At 39.0% G+C, this 18,385-nt stretch overlaps 2 protein-coding genes across 4 annotated transcripts in view; one reads left to right on the top strand and one right to left on the bottom strand.

Annotated features, from left to right (window-relative positions):
- The first annotated feature begins 938 nt into the window (after positions 1–938).
- On the top strand, positions 939–7,907 carry LOC145765578 (uncharacterized). Of its 3 annotated transcripts, XM_082577414.1 has the most exons (9): positions 1,377–1,466; positions 1,601–1,697; positions 2,031–2,071; positions 2,770–2,858; positions 3,351–3,511; positions 4,411–4,503; positions 4,675–4,883; positions 6,371–6,530; positions 7,142–7,907. In XM_082577414.1, the coding sequence occupies exons 2-9, from the start codon at positions 1,628–1,630 to the stop codon at positions 7,546–7,548; spliced, it is 1,230 nt and encodes a 409-aa protein (XP_082433540.1). In that variant the 5' UTR covers positions 1,377–1,466; positions 1,601–1,627; the 3' UTR covers positions 7,549–7,907. The 3 variants fall into 3 exon arrangements, with proteins under 3 accessions (XP_082433538.1, XP_082433539.1, XP_082433540.1); XM_082577412.1 differs by lacking the exon at positions 1,601–1,697 and having other exon boundaries at positions 939–1,466; XM_082577413.1 differs by lacking the exons at positions 1,601–1,697; positions 4,411–4,503 and having other exon boundaries at positions 939–1,466.
- Positions 7,908–7,961: 54 nt separating this feature from the next.
- Positions 7,962–18,385, bottom strand: part of LOC145765712 (hemicentin-1-like) — a 69,711-nt gene continuing 59,287 nt past the window's right edge. The window contains exons 104-107 of the mRNA XM_082577536.1: positions 10,142–10,264; positions 9,718–9,844; positions 8,557–8,715; positions 7,962–8,489 (exon numbers count right to left, since the gene is read on the bottom strand). Coding sequence (XP_082433662.1) covers positions 8,288–8,489; positions 8,557–8,715; positions 9,718–9,844; positions 10,142–10,264 — 611 coding nt within the window. The 3' untranslated portion in view covers positions 7,962–8,287. The remainder of the gene's footprint in view (positions 8,490–8,556; positions 8,716–9,717; positions 9,845–10,141; positions 10,265–18,385) is intronic.

Here is an 18,385-nt window from a genome sequence, read left to right as displayed (position 1 = left end):
TTCTCACCATGGACGTTTATATATGTCTTTGGATTTTGCCATGACAACCAAGGATGTACCTATATGTTCAAGGTAAAACAGTCCTACAAGCAAAAAATGTGTCAGCCACCATTTACATTTTTGAGTCATTTTAACAGCAATTACCAAAATATAGAAATTTAGATAAAATTTTTGCACAACCTGTGACAAAATATTTATTTGCGAAGCACACAATGTTTCAAAAATACCGTATTTATCCATGTATAAGTCGCATTCGTGTATAAGTCGCACCCCAAAATTTGGCTCAAATATTGGTACAAAATTTTTTTTTTAGCAAATTTTATTGAAAAGCAACAATCATCAATTCGCAAAAACAATCGTTTTGAAATAAAAAAAATGCCGTACTTTCATGTCGCCATGTGTTTGCTTGCCGAAACGTGCCTTTTTCTCATTGCAATCAAGCGTGCCGCACACGCACATGCGAGATGTTCGCGTTAAAATTCACATGCATGCTGTGCAGTGAGCATGTTAATGCGATGCTCGCAATCCTCAAACGCAAATAATAATGCTTAATAGCAGCGCTAACGCGGAATCTGTAGCATTTGTTTGTCAAAAGTTTAGAACCTTGTGCATATATAAGTTGCACCCCAACCTTTTTGGGCAAGACTTGGTGCAGAATTTTGCGACTTATACACAGATAAATACGGTAACCAAATTACGTTTAAACAGTGTGCCACTAATAAAAAGTAAAACCAAGAAAAATAAGTCATTTGGGAAGAAGTCTTCTATGTAAAATTTTAAAACTCGTAAAGGGTGGGATTTTTTCCCTAATCTAGTAGCAGATCGAGTTAAAAATGTTTGTTCACAGCTGCTTTATACATGGCAGCATCAAAATGTGGATCTTGTGGCACCAATAACACTTCATATGTTATTATCATTTGTATTTTATGGCAGGTGATTGTTTTAAGTGAACACAATGTCTGCTCATGGAAACATAATCGTTAATGATCTGCTCTGCTTTGTGCAAAACAATGGCTTATCGCTCAGCTTGTCAACTATATGTCGCCTGTGTCTGGAGAGCTATTCATCGAAGGAAATCTTTGATGCAATGCAAGTCCTAACTGATGCAACAAAAGATTCAATTGTGACGCCATCATACATTGCTAGTTTGTCAACCAGAGGAAATGATAATTGCAGCCAAGAAGAGTCAACAATGAAAATTATTTGCCGATTCTTATCACTGACAAATCATGTAAATATGCCGCAGTTTGTTTCCAATGGAAAACGACAGCCAAAGCGTGGTTTATATCAAGATGCTCTTTCAACGGCTTGTTTATGGGACGAGCTTCGAGAGCTGAAGCAGGCTATCATAAACAACCATACACAAGTCTGCAATGAGCTTCGTGATTTGAGATCCAGCGTCAATCACCGAAACAAGCAAACTTGCATCAATTGTGCCGGATCAAATCCCAATGATGGTTATGAGGGTAAGTGCAGTTACAACCCTATTACATGATATGCATTGTTTTGTCACAACAGTTTTGCTAGTTCTGATTGCGTTTCAAATTGAAGCAGATGTTTAGTGGTCTGGCTGTATAAACAATGTGAAGCAGATGTTTAGATAAAAAAAGAAACGATTGGAACTTAGATGAGTGATCGAAAAAGAAAGTTTGATATAAACTTGAAGATGCAGAAAGAAAAGTTATGTGAAGACATAGGTGAGATCTGAGACCAGCTTGGATGCCACAACCACTTAATTAAAATGTTATTTGCTCAAGAAAGCAGCTTCAGATTTGCTCACGTTGTGAATTGTGATTAGAGGTTGTTACTGTTGGTCTGATAAAAAATAATGTGCAGGTTAATGATTTTCACCTTTCTTGATTCCTTATGAACAGTTGATGTCAGGTCAAGATAGAGATGAAGGTTTTCTCAAGGTCCATTGTAATTTTAATAGCTGGAAGTGTGGGTTCAGACGTTCCAGCCTTTGAAGATGTTTATTGCAAATATTTCCAAAATTCCTTAATTGAAGTTGCATTGTGATTCTTGTACAGGTGATGATGGCGAAGGAAAAGGGGACATGCATACCAATGAGGTAAATTTGTTATGTTGATTTTGAAAGTGATTTTATATATTGGTTGCACATTTTGTGGTGTGCGATTTCAGGTAATGTATGTGAAGCAAGCACTTCACTACAACAGTGTTTCATGTAGGTTATATGACAGCTTGGGAATCACTAATTGCAATCTTTATTCTATCATATAGAATTTTTATAGTTTTTATTCCTTTGTTAATATGTGTTGTATCTTTTGGTTTATTTAAGTTGAATTTATGCACCTTGCTGTTGTCCTCCTTAGATCTTCTCTTTTGCGTTGTGTTTATCCATATTCTTTGTTAATTAGCGCTTCTCGTTTTAGGTTTACTTTTAAAAGTTTCTCACAGTATCTTGGTTGTACACTTTTTGAATAAAACACAATTAAATGAGTTTAAAAACACAACTTCAGCATGACTTGTTAAACACAACAATACGAAAAGGTTGTTACTTCATTGGTAATATAAACAGGAAGTATATATTAAGTTTGTCTAATTTGTTTTGCACTGAGTTCCACATAACAAATTTTGAAAACTGTGAGTTTGATATATTTGTGTATATGGATCTTGTAAAAGCCCAGTTGACATCATCACAACAATGACTTCTCACTTGCAGTATTGTAGTGCTGTATGTAACTATTTATGTTATATACTATGTTAATTAGTGTTTATATATTGGAAATAATTCCTATCTTGTACCAGGCTAATGGTGCTGGGATGGCTCACATCAATCCATCTCCTACTGATGAAGTTGAGGCTCTCATGAATGACGACAACATGAGAAAGCGAAAGTAAGCAGTTCGGATCTTTTTCAAGACTCGATTTGGATTGGTTCTGTTGTTTGGCTTGACTTTTGTTACGCTTTGAGTTATAGCAAAATTATACTGTAATAATATACTATGTATATATTACCTATATGACGAAAAATATGTCAAAACGTTTTTGTACACAGCTATAGTTTTAACTTATTTTTTAATATTTTTTTTGACAGACTTTGAAACACAGTTCCACTTTAGTAATTGTTTCATATAAAAGTGAACAGGACGAGAAAACTTTGTGTGCTTCCCCTGTCCAGTTAACTTGTAGTAGTTTGCAGCCTAATCAAACAAAGACTTAATAAATGCTTAATAAATAAAAAGACTTGTCTCTTAATAAATGGATCGTTCCAATGTGTTTAATCAGATTTTTGTATGAAAAAGTGGCGTCTGTAGCACTAATGTGTAATATGTTTCAACTGCTCCATCGTTGGTTAAAAACTGTCATTGTCATTGAATGGTACGCAGGCGAGAGGGTGACGGTGGGCATGGAGGAAAGCTGCCATTCCAACCAATCCCGACTTACAGCACATTGCAACCAGCGATCAACCCGTCTGGCCAATCATCGTTCCCACTTTCAAACTTTAACAACCCTCCAGCCGGGGACCAACAAAGCAACTGGTTTTCAAGTAAGTTTGAGATCGTGAACGATGTTGAACATGTTATTGCGTTTTGAATCAAAGTAAAGTTTTCAGACTGAACAAGTTGAAGTTATCTACAGATTTTACCTTCAAGGCATTTTCGTTATCAACAGCACATTTAGCTTGTTTTGTTTTTCACATTGTAAATTGCCAATAATTCCAAGTTTGAATTATTCAAGAATCAAATATTGCAATAAGAAGCAAACTAAAGCCACAAGCAATGGCATCTGATCTTCCAATTCATTTCGATTTTAGTGATTGCAAAGAAAACAATTTATTTTTTTTCTATTGAAAATACAAGACTTAGATTTACTTTATTGTATAAACTTTGATCCAATGTGTTATTACGTGTAGTAAGTGCAAATACAATGATATGAATAAAAATGAATATTTTATAGTCATTTCGGACAAATGATTGAAAAGTTTCGGTGATAAAATAAACCCAGGCCTGTGCGGTATGTATCGGATCGGTACTAGAAATAATAATGCAAGATGGCCTATTGTACCTACTTGTTGCCGCCATGTTATTTGATTTCTTCAATGTAACAGAAGTCAGTTTTCATCTGTTGTTAGGTTATATATATGTATTTTGATGAGGCAACCTCTACTACAATTAAAATTGTAGGTGCACGGAACTTCATTGATGTGATCAATAGGACGACTGCTACACTCTACGTCCCAGCAGAGCATCTCTCAACCTTACTCCCTTAAAGTCAAGATGTTATTTGTTTTGTAAAATCTTAGGTTTGAAGCAGAGTCAGCTTGGTGGCTGCGTGTTACATTTTCAACCCCTTCCCCAAAGTTTTCTTTGTAGTTTGGGATTTTTTAAGGTAATTGGGTGTAGTGGCCCTTGTGGCCTTCAATGTAAATATTGTGTTCATTCACAGATCCTTCAGGGGAACCCTTCCTGCCACCTCCAACTGACTCTGCGACAAAACCAGCCAAAGCAAGCAGACGGGGTCGAGTGTCTTTAAAAAAAGGTATTTCTTAATTTGACTTCATTTTATGAAAAACCTTTTTCGAGAGACTTAACACGAACCCATATTTAAACCACTGTGGTGTCGCCGATTTGATTCCAGTCTTATTAGACCTCTCTCGGTATTGATTGAGTTTGTCAGCAATAACGATTTGATTTCACGCGCTCTTTGCAGAGGTCGAAGGAGTGATTGAGCAAAAGTTTCAAGCGATTCGGAGTCTTCAGGAGACTACTGCTGATTTGCTGAGTCATGTGATCCGTCATAGTGGCGTCATGCCTCCTGTGACGCAATTGCCAAGTGACATCGTCTTCCCGCTGAACACTCTCGCTGACGTCGCTCATCTGGAGGAGAAGCTAGAGGACCCATCCACACAACAGACAGTGGTAAGCTAACCCTATTCAATCTGCTAACACACCAGTAAGACACTTCAGCATTTCAAATAATTTAATTATTATCAGGGCTGTGGATTCCGAGGGATTTCGGTCTGACGTCGTAAAAAAACGTCTCTGGTTTTATACTGTTCAAACGATAAAAAGTAAAAAAATTATTCTGAAGCTTTTTTGCAATTATTCTTTCTTGCTCTTCGTATGGCGCGCTATAACGTCACCAGAAAATAGACGTGTTTGTTCTTGTAAAAGTTACCGTTTCAATTTCAAGCACAACTTCAGTAAAGTTGCAAAATAAAGGAAAATTTTTTTTTTTAAAAAATCGGGCAACACTGAAGTCGGCTAGTTCTAAACCGAGAAGTCGTAAACGCATATTTTTCGCCCGACTCCACAGCCCTGGTTATTGAACTGGTTTTCGTTGAAATCAGAACCATCACAATCATAGGCGCCGACTTTTCAAAAAACCTTGGGGGGCGAGAAAGGTGATGACGTCATAACCATAACACTATTTTACTCAGTTAAAATAGTCTTTGATTAAGCTTAGTCGCCACCCGAATTTATTAGAACCGCTGCTTGAAAATGAAACGATTAGTTACGCATGCAGTAGCCTACGCCTAGTCGTAAAAATTTTGATATTGTTAGCTCATAATTGGAACAGTTGGAAAACAAGCCGATTCGTTTTCTTTTCGTGCGAGTGAATAACAACGATCAAGACAACGAAGTTATCGAAATAAAACGCTAAAAATCATGATTAGCAGAGTGGAAACCCGCTATCTCGTTTTGCTAATTACTTACCTTCAAAGCGCTACCAACGACGAAGTGTTTTCTCGAATGTTTTTTATCGAAAATCTTTATAGTCTTTTATCGAATACCGTATATACTCGAGTATAGATCGAGATGTTCGCAAGTGATTTTCACCTCAAAAAGACAGGTTAAACTTCTACACGGGACAAGCTGTGCCGCAAAATCATTACCGACGTAGATTACGGAGTTTGCAATGGTGTCGGCCGACCTATATCTGCGACCAAGACCATTGAAACACCTTTTCTTTCAACGGTTTTCGATTTAATTCTCACTCATTGCGAACAAAACAATGTGTTCTGTTGAATCATAATTGATCTCACAGCGAGAAGACCTCGTTGAAAATAGCACGTCTAATTTGGCTGGTTTACTTAATATTGCAGTGAATAGTTACGTGACTATTCTACTTATTCTATCGTCTACTTTGAAATTTCCATACCGTATGAGACAGTCATGCGATCAGCTGATGTTTTGCGGACAAGAGCAACGTAGGCTATTTTTCGCTTTCGGCATTTTTTAAGTCCGTTTAAATTTTAAATGATCTAAATCTCTTTCGCGAAGTGTTTTATCTTTGAAACATCAATAACCATAATTTTACGGGGGGCTCCGCCCCCCGAAAGTCGGCACGTATGATCACAATGATGCTGTGTATTGTATCACACTGCCACCGTTTGTTACATCAGGTGAACCATCTCAGTCTGGTGGGCGGCTCAAGCGCTAAGGAATGCACGCGACGAATACTCAAGACCGTTTTGTCTAACAAGCTTGCTCAGCATATGAACTGGAAGGGAAAGGGGGACAAAATCGCCTTCTCTAACTTCAAGATCCGTGACGTCATCAACAGTAAGTGTCGCTGCATCGCGCAAGTTTCAATCGCCATTGTTGATATTGGTGGTTGCACTTGGGTGGTGTCGAACTGGCGTCCTATCCAGTACCATCCCAGGGCTCTCACCACTCGGCTATGCAGCCGACGGGGCAGGGTCAATAGTAAATTTACGAAAAACTGTTCGACTCATTCCTGATTCTAGACTATTTTTGAAGCAATTTGATGATTCGAGTACGGTTGTAAATTACTAACTTTTTTAAAGATCTTTTATGTTGCAACATGGCAAGCTTAAACTTGTGCTATTAAAAGCTTTTAGTTTTAACTTGTTCATTGCTGCACAATCCCTCTGTGACATTACAATGCCTAAGTCTGGAATCACAGTCTCTCAATGTGACGTCCAATTCTGGTATGTAATAATGGCTAACTTTTGTTTTGCGACATTAACCCGATAACCGTAGTTTAGTGAGCTGACATCTTCGGAACTGATCCTGCGTTATCGACCGCTTTTTGTTGGTCGTATTCAGGCTTACGCCCGGTGATTGAAAATTTAAATTAAGTGGACGGGAAGATAAGGAAGCCAATTTTCGTGACCACCTTCAGGCCGTTAATGACATGCTATGGTTTACAGGAGCTGTCCGGACCAACAGTCTGACAGTGGAAGCTACCAACTACGAGATCGAAGCTCAGATCAAGGCCTGGTTGCGGTTTGCTCCTGCCAGGGAAGGTGGACGTGGTCCTAGCACCCCGAAGGCTCAGCCTCCCGGACAACTCCAGACAGGACAACTTGAACCGATCCGAAGCGACCTCACCGACATAAAGCTTTCCCCGACCCACCAAGCGAATATAGAAGCAGCCCATCAGGCCTCAATTGAGGCCGCACAGCATCAGGCGAGCATGGAGGCGGCCCATCAGGCCAGTCTAGAAGCTGCCCACCAGGCAAGTTTGGAGGCTGCGCACCAAGCTGCTCAACAACAGCAACATCAGCAAGCTAATGCCCCCCCGCCCCCTCCTCCCCCACAACAACCTACCATGTGATTGATGACGTCATTGAAACTGCTGACCATTCGAAAGCCTAGTCAACGTCATATCCTACGTCACTGCTGTTTGTAATCGACTCTTTGATTTGCCGTTTGTCGCATCGCGGCGGCAATCTCGCCGTTTCTTATGACGTTGCCATGCCGGGTGCTCTACTGCCCTCAAGCTGATGCTCGTCGGGAGTAACTCTGTCCATTTGTTGTAAATGTGTGTTTGTGATGTAATCATATAATCGCTTTCTCGCGCCTTTCCGCTGTAGTTGGGATACCACCGCTGGAAGCCGTACGTGTCTGGGCCGTTCCATCTGGTTCGCGGGGTATCTCGGGTCGTCTGATTCTTAATAAAAGTGATGTACACTACCAGGCTGTGGCAATCAAGTTTCTAACTGCATTCGACAGCATCCACTACAGGAGTCGAGTCGCGCTTCAATTGTATTGTACAGAACGTCATAATGCATCGTGTGCGCGTTCCTGTGTTGTGATAATTCTCTGTACGAGATGGGTAATGTACGATCGTTCGTGTGTTGGACATTGCATTTAAACATCACCACACAGCTTTCTATTGCATTGTCACCATCTTATCTGATACGGAAAATTACGTAACATTGAAACGCATGAAATGGCGTACAGCTGCGTCAGTACAATAGTTTCACGCTGTTGCGCGATCGGTGGGTGTCGCTACAGCCACACCCAGAAACACTTGTTTATCCTCTGTCTTGGTTAAAACGTGGTAGCCCTGCTTAGAAACGATGCGCGGCGACACTGATATGAATAATGAAGGTGGTCTGGTACTCCACGTGGTCGTCTATATCCAGTGACGTCGCTTCCGCCTGTAGTTGGTAGGTTCTTGCTCTATCCAGCCGCTGTGTTGTGAAGACGACTCCCTTGTAATTCTCGTTCCTGATGCCGAATGGACTCCCGAAGAGGAAGCGGGTTCGGAACCTGATGAAAACGCAAATTAATTTCGATGCGACGCGCGAAAGCACGAGCGATTTTGGATGCGGCTCACCTTGTCTTGAGATGCAATCGGTCGTCGTTGGTGTAGACAGCCAACCTGACCAGATCTTGGTTCGCCCCTATCCCGAATGGAAGAGCCACTGTCTTGTATTCGATGCCATATCGCGGCTGGTTCTCGCAGTTCGGTCCGAAGCATTGTTTGACGCAATACCTGTCATGACATCATCATTCAGTTTTACTTGCCTCTACTCCAGTGGTATTGTGCCCTTTTATGGCTGGCTACAATCGTTGCCAATATGGTCTATTTCTCAGCATTGCATTAGCAGGAAGAGATCATTCCCAATGTAGGGTTGAGCGGAGAAGTCCAATTCCCTTACAAACCTAATCAATGGGTGAGTTTTGCCTCCTAAAATGACAGTTGATTTATCTCTGTCTAGAACAGTGGTTCCCAACCTTTTTGTTTCCACGGACCTCTACCTAAATTTTACCTGAAACTCAATTAGGGAACGTTCAAATATTACGTAACGCTTTTTTCCCGAATTTTTGACCCCCCCTCCCCCATGTAACGCTTTTTACTACAAATTCAGCACAAAAAACTACCATTCCGTACTCGAAAGCGTTACGTAACGTTTTGCTTGAACCCCCCTCCCCCCCCGATGTGACGCTAACGTAACGCTTTGCATAAACCCCCTCGAAGGCGTTACGTAATATTTGAACGTTCCCTTAACATACGGTACTATTGTACTGTACTGCTATTTTGCATTCATCAAATGCTGGCATTTGCACAACAATCTAACCTCTTAGTGTTATTTATTGAGTAAGAATCGATTTCGCTATAGTAATAGCATCTTCAGCTTATTCAAATACTATTGTAATAATGATGCTACTCAACTACCGTACTGTGTCATATTGCATTGCCGCTATGACTCCTGCGGCAAATATCATGTTAAACGGTTGCTCAAATAAGAAAATGAATGAATTGCTTGTTCAAGAAATGTGAGCAGTATTTGAATATTAAGGTGACCCAAAGTGCCATGCCGAAACTTTTTCTTATCATTAAGCGAACTTAATGATGAGAAATGAAAGTAAAAAGATCGCTTTCCGTTTTTTTCCAAAATTCATCAAGTTAATCACGGACCCCCAAATGCTTTCTCACGAACCCCAGGTTGGGAACCACTGGTCTAGAACTTATTGAGTCACAATGACGACCTACCCGCTTGTTGAGGTCCGGAGATAGCCGACAGGACAAGGAGTGTTGATGCAACTGACTGACCCCAGCTGGTTGAAACACATCTGGTTCGGGAGACAGCGAAGTAGACCTTCTTTGCATTCATCAATGTCTGAATATTAACACGTTTGTTAATCAGCCTCTCACATTCATCACTGCACCATTTGCAGATCTCCAAACGGAAATGCCAACCTCACAGCACGTGATTGCAATACAGTCCAATGACTGCAATGCATGGGTGGAATAATGTGACTGCTATCACCTCACATGCAAGAACACCACGTTTACTGTACGAACACTTGAACGTATTTTGTTGGTTTCTTGTGGTCAGGAAACACTCATCGGGTCTATGCCAGAAGTCAACTTAAATTTCCAAAATTTTAGCCTTTATACAAAAACAAGTCAAAACCTTCACAATTCCTCTTGTTGGCAGCAACCCTGTAGCCTTCCGGACACACGCACTCGTAGCTTCCGATCGTGTTGTTGCAGCTGTGTTGGCAGATTCCCGGGACATCGTTGCATTCGTTCAAATCTAATGTTGCAAGAGACAATTGAGTTTATAATGCTATCTTCATCTTGTCTCATAGCCGTGCGAGTCTAAAATAATTCGGAGGGGCAGAACAAAATTTTGCTCAAATATACCAGTATCGAAATACAGTAGTTATCTGCATTGAGCTTTAAAAATGAGTGCTTAAATGAACATGTTGATTTGGGCAATTTCATAGATGGATTAATCAGATTCAGGTAATTTCATAGTTTGTTGGTGCCAGGGGCTTACGCAAGAGGGGGGGAGGGGGTCAACCCTTCACCATCGTAATAACAAGGCCGATTGTGATGCCATGCACTGTAGATACAGATTGCTGAAGTTCATAACCGCAGTTAGGCTGAGCAGTTGTAACAAAATGTTCAGGTGATAGGCTACTCTATAAAACACAGAATGCGTTTAAGTAGCAAAGTTTAGCGATTCGTGTGCAGCATCCAGCAAGTTAAGTTAATCAAGCATAGTGGTCTTGCGACATTGATGGACTATTAAGCTATAATGGTACCTTGGTTTGGAATCTTTATCCTCGGACTGACCAAGCCTTTAATAAGTTATTACTGGTAGTTTTGAATAGCTACTTGTAGACTGTAGGCTAGACTCGTAGAGGCTTATTGGCAAAGTGAAGTTTTCCGATTGTTGAATTAATTATTGTTGCTGGAGAATTATTTTATCAAAATGTTTCATTAGATTAGCAAGAAAATAGGATTTGACCAAGTAGGCTAGTGTGTAGCCCAGCAGCAGACTGCTGAATAGGCTAAGCCATCTTTACATTACCGTTCATCTGCACTTTTTCAGCAGCATGTTACAGGCACAAAAGTACGGAAAAAACGTTTGTGTACCTATCACGGATCATAAATAATAATAAAATCGTTAGGCCTAGTAAGGTGGTTGCAAGTAGTAGGAAATAACATTTTATAACTTTTTGTATTATACTGTTAAACTTACGTTCATATTGGAAAGTTAGTTGCTAAATAGTTAATTTCTCCTTTACAGTTCATTGATACACCATAAGTGAAAGTTTATGCTTAAGATATACCTAATTACCTAATTCATGTTGTGTGCCAAACTGTCAAGGAAACTATAAAAATGGACCAAAGGTTCGTGTATTCGGATTTCCTAAAAATGAAAAGCTACAAAAAAAAGTGGCTCAATGCTATTCGAAGAGAAAAAAGTTTGTTGTTACCAACAGCAGTAAGGTAGGTTTCTCCAATTTCGCTATTTACTATTGAGGGCATGCATAATAGCCTACATACACACATACATTTTAATTGTCTTAAACAATACTTAGCCTACCTTTGAACACTCTGTACATTGTACAATTTACATGCCTTTATTTTCATAGGTTTGTGAATTGCACTTCCTAGAAAATGAACGGGAAAAGGTGGCAAAACCTTGAAAGGTTTAAAAGTGGATTCTATTAAAGCTGTGCACCAAATTTGTGATGCCCTTGTTGTATTACAAAATACTGCTTCAACATCCAAATGAGACAGCACTTATAATGCCTTGATTTTAAACTTAATTTTATCACTACTGTTGCCGTTGAAGTGTGATTCTTTTAAGTTTTGTTCTGTCATATGCTCTTCATGCTGCTCTTCTAAAGGTATCGGAATATTGTATGTCTGATTTAGGTGCAAATTATGTATTATTGGAAAAATTTTAACCGACACCTTAGAGCAGTGGTCTCCAACCCGTGGGTCGCAACCCCAAGTGGGGTCGCTTTAACTTTTTCTGGGGTCGCTACAACTCACCATATTCAATTTGTTACCGTTTCAATTCATTTCCAAAAAAAATACCTATACTTTTTTGAGTTGAAAAAAGAAGTGTGAAAAAGGGCATGAAAAATATAAATTAGTAAAAATGGTTTTGTGGCCTTGCACCAATATTCTTTTAAACAATTATTGTTTTAAAAGAAATAATAAACTTATCAGTGACAAATTAGCCAAAAGAAGAAAACTGCAAACTTGGAAGTACGGTAATTTACACTTTTTGTGACCAACTTAGGCTATTTTGAAGTGCTTGTATATTTTTGTTGCGCTATGAAATTTGTCTGAACTTTTACTACCTTTATTTCATGATGAAGGAATGATGACTGAGTTTTAACTTTACATTGATTCAACATTGTCAAACGCTCAACCAATGTGAAACTGTTGGCTCATTGAACTTGTGTTACTTTTGTATATTCGACTTTTATCGGCATTAATAAATAAATGTTGCTTTTGCTACTCTCACTGCATGCTTTGATTCTTATCTGGTCAAGTGGTCATGCTTGTTGTGTGTACGGTACTAAAAATAAAACAAACTACATAAAAGTTTGTGTTTTCAAATAACAGGACATTGCGTAACTCAGGGCTGCTCAACTGGCGGACAGCGGTCCGAATCCGGACCTTCTGGGTGTTGATGGTGGACCTTGAGCTTTTGAAAGAATAACCTCATTGCCACGTTTTAGGGCTTCTTTATTTCTACTGGGAGGAAGCAATTTTTACTGTGATTATCTTAGTTGTTGGGAGGCTTCGAATCCCCAACACTTTCTCAGAAATCCAAACCGAGTGCATTTTACAATTTGGGTAGAGAGGTAACTCTTTTAAACCATAAACAGACATAACTAAGCAACAACACTACATTTAACATTATAAAAACAAAAAACAACAAGCGAACGTTTTCGGCTAGTCATATAGCCCTTTTCAAGCCTATAAGAAAAATACATTATTGAAAGAAATGCTAAAGAATCATATAGTATCACAGCAAAAATATGGTCAAATCTAAACATTTGAGAAACTGCCAAATGTTTAGATTTGACCATATTTTTGCTGTGATACTATATGATTCTTTAGCATTTCTTTCAATAATGTATTTTTCTTATAGGCTTGAAAAGGGCTATATGACTAGCCGAAAACGTTCGCTTGTTGTTTTTTGTTTTTATAATGTTAAATGTAGTGTTGTTGCTTAGTTATGTCTGTTTATGGAGTACATTTTAGGCTACCATAAGTGGTTTGGTACAGATAGTTTAACTTTCGTGCGACTTTCGTGGTTGCGTGTGAAATAACTTATTCCCTGACCGCTAAAAATATTCAACTTGTCAAACTGGACCTTTGTAAAGATTAGTTGAGTAACCCTAGTATAACTGGTCTCTAGTAGAGTTTAAAAAAAAAGATACCTGTTGGTTGCTGATAAACCGCAGTGTATCCACTAGCTGTGACGTAGACATTTACGTCACAATAGCGCAATTGGCCTTGTTATCTCGGAGGTGACGGTCAACCTCCCATTGAGCTTGATATTTAAAATTTTTTTATTGCTTAATGACTTAAATGCGTCATCCTCTAATTTTCTTAGTTTATTAAACACGTATTTGTGTTGTGGTACTTAGGTCTACAGCAATTACAGCCAAGAAACTATCTGCGACAAAACAACGTGAAAACTTGAGGAGCTGGCATCGAAATTTCTAAATTTTTCGCTTGCTTTTGTTGTTTATAAGTTTAGTACAGCTGCTGCTTGAAGCTAAACTGTGGGCTATTGCGTACCCAGGTTCACCACCAGCTTGAATAACCGGTCTGCTTTTTGGCGGTGGCTTGCCTGTTATTTAGTAGGCCACAGTTTCCACCGTTTGATTAGACATCTCCTAGGTCCGAGCATGAGCAACTTTATTGTTACATTGAAACGTTTTTAAAACATTGCTTTGTTTCATTTTGACGTAAAATCTCTTTATCTTTTTTGATTTTGAGATCTCAGCAATTTGGTTTCGTTATGCTTTTATTAGGTTAAAAGAAATATGAAATGCCAATGCATGAGAATCGTAGGCTACAAGGTAGAAAGCGACAAGACAAAAATGCGTGGGATCGCGTAAAAAGTGTTTACGATAAACTGACTACTTTCACTCAGGGGTTTTTCAAGCAAGACACTACCCATTTCAAAGTTTTGTTTGCTAAATAAATGATAATTAATCGCAGGATTTGTGTAGAGACTTTTTATCACCTTTAACCAACATTTTTGTGTCCCAAAGTAAAAGCACTACAACGAGTATTTTAAATTCCATTTGCTACAAAATGCAATTTTAACGTAACTCAAATGAAAAACGTCTTCGTACTCCACAGGAAACACCGGCTAAATTCTGAGCCGACAGTGGATTGCATTCACGATTTACGTTGCATGAGCTAAACGCATCAAGACATGTTCCCCTCACGACCATCAGCACTCTTGATAACGCACCATGGCCGATCTTCATAGCAACTGTCCAGTGTCCATACAAATCTTAATGTGGGCTAATAAAGCTATAGCCTAAATTTATGTTTTTTATTTTTTTGTAACATTTTCTTTTTTTTCTTTTCCCTTTACATCTTAAATTTTTCTGAAGGTGTTGCGACCGTGCCAAATTTTTTTCAACTCAATAACTTACTTTGGTCACAAGCACGTTTTAACGTTCGCGTTTTGTCGCTTCTACCTTTTTCTCGACCTTTGCTATGTTGACGTGTATTGTTTTTGATATGATGGTCAGAAATAAAAACAACTGAACTGCATTAACCAACAAATTTTTAACAAAAAAAATACGTACGCTAATGTTTTTGTTTGTTTTTATTATCTCTATCCTGCGTTGCAGGAAAGCGGACTTGAGCGCTATGCATCGGTGTACGCCTTCCGACGTACACCTGACCCACGCTGCAGCCAACTGCAATGTCTGTTTCCGGTTGTCTACTCTACTTATGACTTAAATTTGGTACTACCCATTACTCGAAATCGATCACTGGGTAGAGGCAATTATCGTAAAGTTTCTTGCCCAGAGAAACAAGCTTTCTCGACCATCTTGTAGCCCTAATCATCAGTACAATGACAAGTGTAGGGAAGGTAATTGATACACTTTTAACATTTTTGCCTGTTAACTTAAAATTACGTGACACAAACTATTGATTTTAAGCTGAAATGAAAGTCTGATCCCTTACACAGTATACACACTTTTTAAAAGCATTTTCACTTTTCTATTTTTGTTACTTTTTTTTAATTGAAATTTTAAAAACGTCACTCAAATGTATCAATTTACCTTCCACGGAAGGTAAATTGATACACCCGGAAAGTAATTCGATACAGTAAGGGACCCTTCAAATATTACGTAACGCTATCGAGGGGGAGGGGGTTTATGAAAAGCGTTACGTTAGCGTCACTTAGGGGGGGAGGGGGTTCAAGCAAAACGTTACGTAACGCTTACGAGTACGGTACGGTAGTTTATTCGTGCTGGCTGGTATCGTCGTTTGGTTACTAAATTAAGCTGAAATCATGTCCAACAGCACCTATTCAGCACCAACAAAATCTCTATCAAGTATCAACTACGATACTGTAATTCCCGTAATTCCATACAAGTTCTAAGTCAGGGACGGGCAACATACGGCCCGCGGGCCGGATCCGGCCCGCGACGGGATTTTGAGCGGCCCGTAGACAGTTTCCGGTCTTTTATACATAAATGTGGCCCGCGGCCACACTCTGCCGCAATCCCCACACTACTTGCTTACGACGTCAAATAATAGTGACTGTTAGTTATTCTTTAGTTCTTTGATTTCGGTTTTTAGTGAAGTGACAAGCATGTTATGTTCCGTCATAAACGGGCCCTTCCATTCTTTTTCTTTGTCTCTTGTAAGAATCTCCTTCAGTCTCAAGCCGGAAAAATAGATCAAAGTGAAATTTGGCTGATTAGTGTAATAATTAAACCGGCAACGTATACAAATAATAGTGATTGTTGGTTAAACTTTAGTTCTTTGTGTTTTTAGTTTCTTTGTTTTCAGTTAGAATTAGATTTTGAATTTACACTAAATATTTTCCTATGGATTTTGCCAAGAAACGTAAAGTTGAAAAGGAGTGTCGCTAATTTAACAAATATGCTCAAGCGCTTTTTCACACAAGTCGTCAAGAAAGCAGTAGGCTACCGTATGTTTGCTTTGCAATGAAAGTGACAACTTTGATCGACCACAGATGTCTCATTGACTTTAGCAGCTAGTGAAGTACATTACGTTAATTGTTAATAAATTCATTAAAGACTGTTTTTGGTCTTTATGCTTTAAACTTAAAGGTGCACTGCAACGAAAATACATGGCTTTTGTATTTGTAGATCTTTCTGATATAAAACGTTTTTCAACAATTTTTTTATTTTTTGTGTTACCATTAATTAAAAAACCTTTTTTGATTTGAATGATTCTGATTGGTCAAAATTTTTGATGACGTGATTGGCTGGCAACGCCGCATCCAAGGTCTACTGTTTTGCGTGCAAACACAAGGAACAAATCGCGTAGGCTACCGAAACAGCGAACAATTTTGTGCTAAGGGAGTTTTTACGCCCTTAAAATGGTGGCTTCTCTCCCGGTTGTACTAACCGGGGAATCGTCAAAGGGGTATCCTTTCATCGTTTATTTCATTGTTATTTCAGGAAAACTTTCGCAAGTGCTGTAGCCTATTATAGCACACAATCACTTATTGGTCGTTGGTTAATTCTTGGTCGCTGGTTTGAATCTTCATCCTCGGCTTACTCAGTTTGAGAATGCAGATTCAAACCAACAGCAGTTGTTTTTCAATCTCAGTGGCGAACCCTTTTATTCAATGAAGTAGTGTGCCTGCCTCTGCACACTAGTGTGTATGAATGTGTAGTTAGATTTACTGTGATGGGGTGGTGGCTGACTAGATGACTGCTTATGGTCTTTCGCTACCATCCTGATTGCGCCATAATCTAACCAACAGTTGTACAATGCATTGTTTTGACAATTACATTTTACTCTGATTGTTGTTAATATATGGCGCTGTTAAAACAAAATAAATTGACTTGACTTGACTTTACCTCTGAATAATGACTACAAGCTGAAGAAATGGATCTCGGCGATGAAACTCAAAGACCCACCTGTAAACAAGCACTGCCGTGTGTGCAGCAATCAATTTCTGGCCAACGATTACCAACGTGATCTACAGGCAGAGCTACAAGGCACCAAGTCCAGACACCTGCTCATCCCTGGAGCTGTTCCTTGTCTTTGATTTTTCAAGATATGTGAAAGCCACTGTCAATGCAGTAGCCTACCCACAAAACTCGATCGACCTAGGTACAGGTCTGTGAGTATAATCGGGCGTTTGGTATCGAATAGCAAAGCGAGAAAACAACAAGACTTTGAAACAGTTTTGGTTTTGGCTAACACAGAGTCATTCTCCTGGCAACATTCGCTTTCGATTATTGTCGGCATGATGGCACAATTACCACATATGAGCCTACACCAATGCAAATTTTCGATCCGCTTGCTGTAGGCTACTAAACGTTTTCAGTAGGTACATAACGTATTAATTCCAAAAAAAGAATATAATATACGGTAGCTAAAATTTCATGTCTCAAACGTATGCTTTAGCTGCATACAAACCAAGATATTTTATCAGCACGTGTTTCCACGTCATAATTTTGATATAAACTGGAAAAACGGGCTTTGTAATGGAAAAGCGTTACGTGGGGGAGGGGGGTTGACAAAAGCGTTACGTTGGCGTCACATGGGGGAGGGGGGTCAAAAATTCGGAAAAACAGCGTTACGTAATATTTGAACGCTCCCTAAAACTAATACAGAAATCCCCTTTGACAGCAAAACAATAAATGAAAATTTAATATGTGGTTGGCGTGCTTGGGTGGAAGGATGACTGTTGAGGCCCATGTGTGTGGTGAAGCTTTTGCAGCGGGATGGACATGGGAAGGATCGTTGGCTAGAGTTCTTATTCAAGGGGGGTGTTTTCCGCTTTCCTCATTTTTTGACAGCAGATAGCGTGTAGGCCTACGAAAGCCTATATTATAGTTGTTTCCCAAAGTAGCAGGTCTTGTTAATAAAGAATAACTTATTTAAATCAACTAGATCAATGACATTTATTACAGTCACAAAAAGAGTTTAATATACTGTATCAATTTACCTTCTCCACATGTATCAATTTACCTTTTTCAAAAATGTTATAAAATTCTGATTTGTGTATGCTTGGATGCACATTGCAGAAAAAACGTGACATGCCCTTGAAGCCTTTATCAATGAACTGTCAAATGAGTTTGGTTTCATTTTTCAGGAACTTTTCTTTAATTTTCAAGACGAAAATAATCATGAGTTAAAAATTTTACGAAAATAC

This window comes from Aplidium turbinatum, chromosome 2 (genome assembly GCF_918807975.1).
Source record: "Aplidium turbinatum chromosome 2, kaAplTurb1.1, whole genome shotgun sequence".
NCBI classification, from domain to species: Eukaryota; Metazoa; Chordata; class Ascidiacea; order Aplousobranchia; family Polyclinidae; genus Aplidium; species Aplidium turbinatum.
The sequence above is the reverse complement of the archived record's forward strand: the minus strand, read 5'-3'. Positions and strand labels throughout refer to the sequence as shown.

Bases quoted from the DNA above. Each gene is read 5' to 3' on its own strand.
- LOC145765578 (XM_082577412.1), top strand. From the start codon at position 956: ATGTCTGCTCATGGAAACATAATCGTTAATGATCTGCTCTGCTTTGTG. The intron at 2,072-2,769 runs GTAAATTTGTTA...ATCTTGTACCAG, and splicing joins GGGACATGCATACCAATGAG to GCTAATGGTGCTGGGATGGC. The intron at 4,504-4,674 runs GTATTTCTTAAT...CGCTCTTTGCAG, and splicing joins TCGAGTGTCTTTAAAAAAAG to AGGTCGAAGGAGTGATTGAG.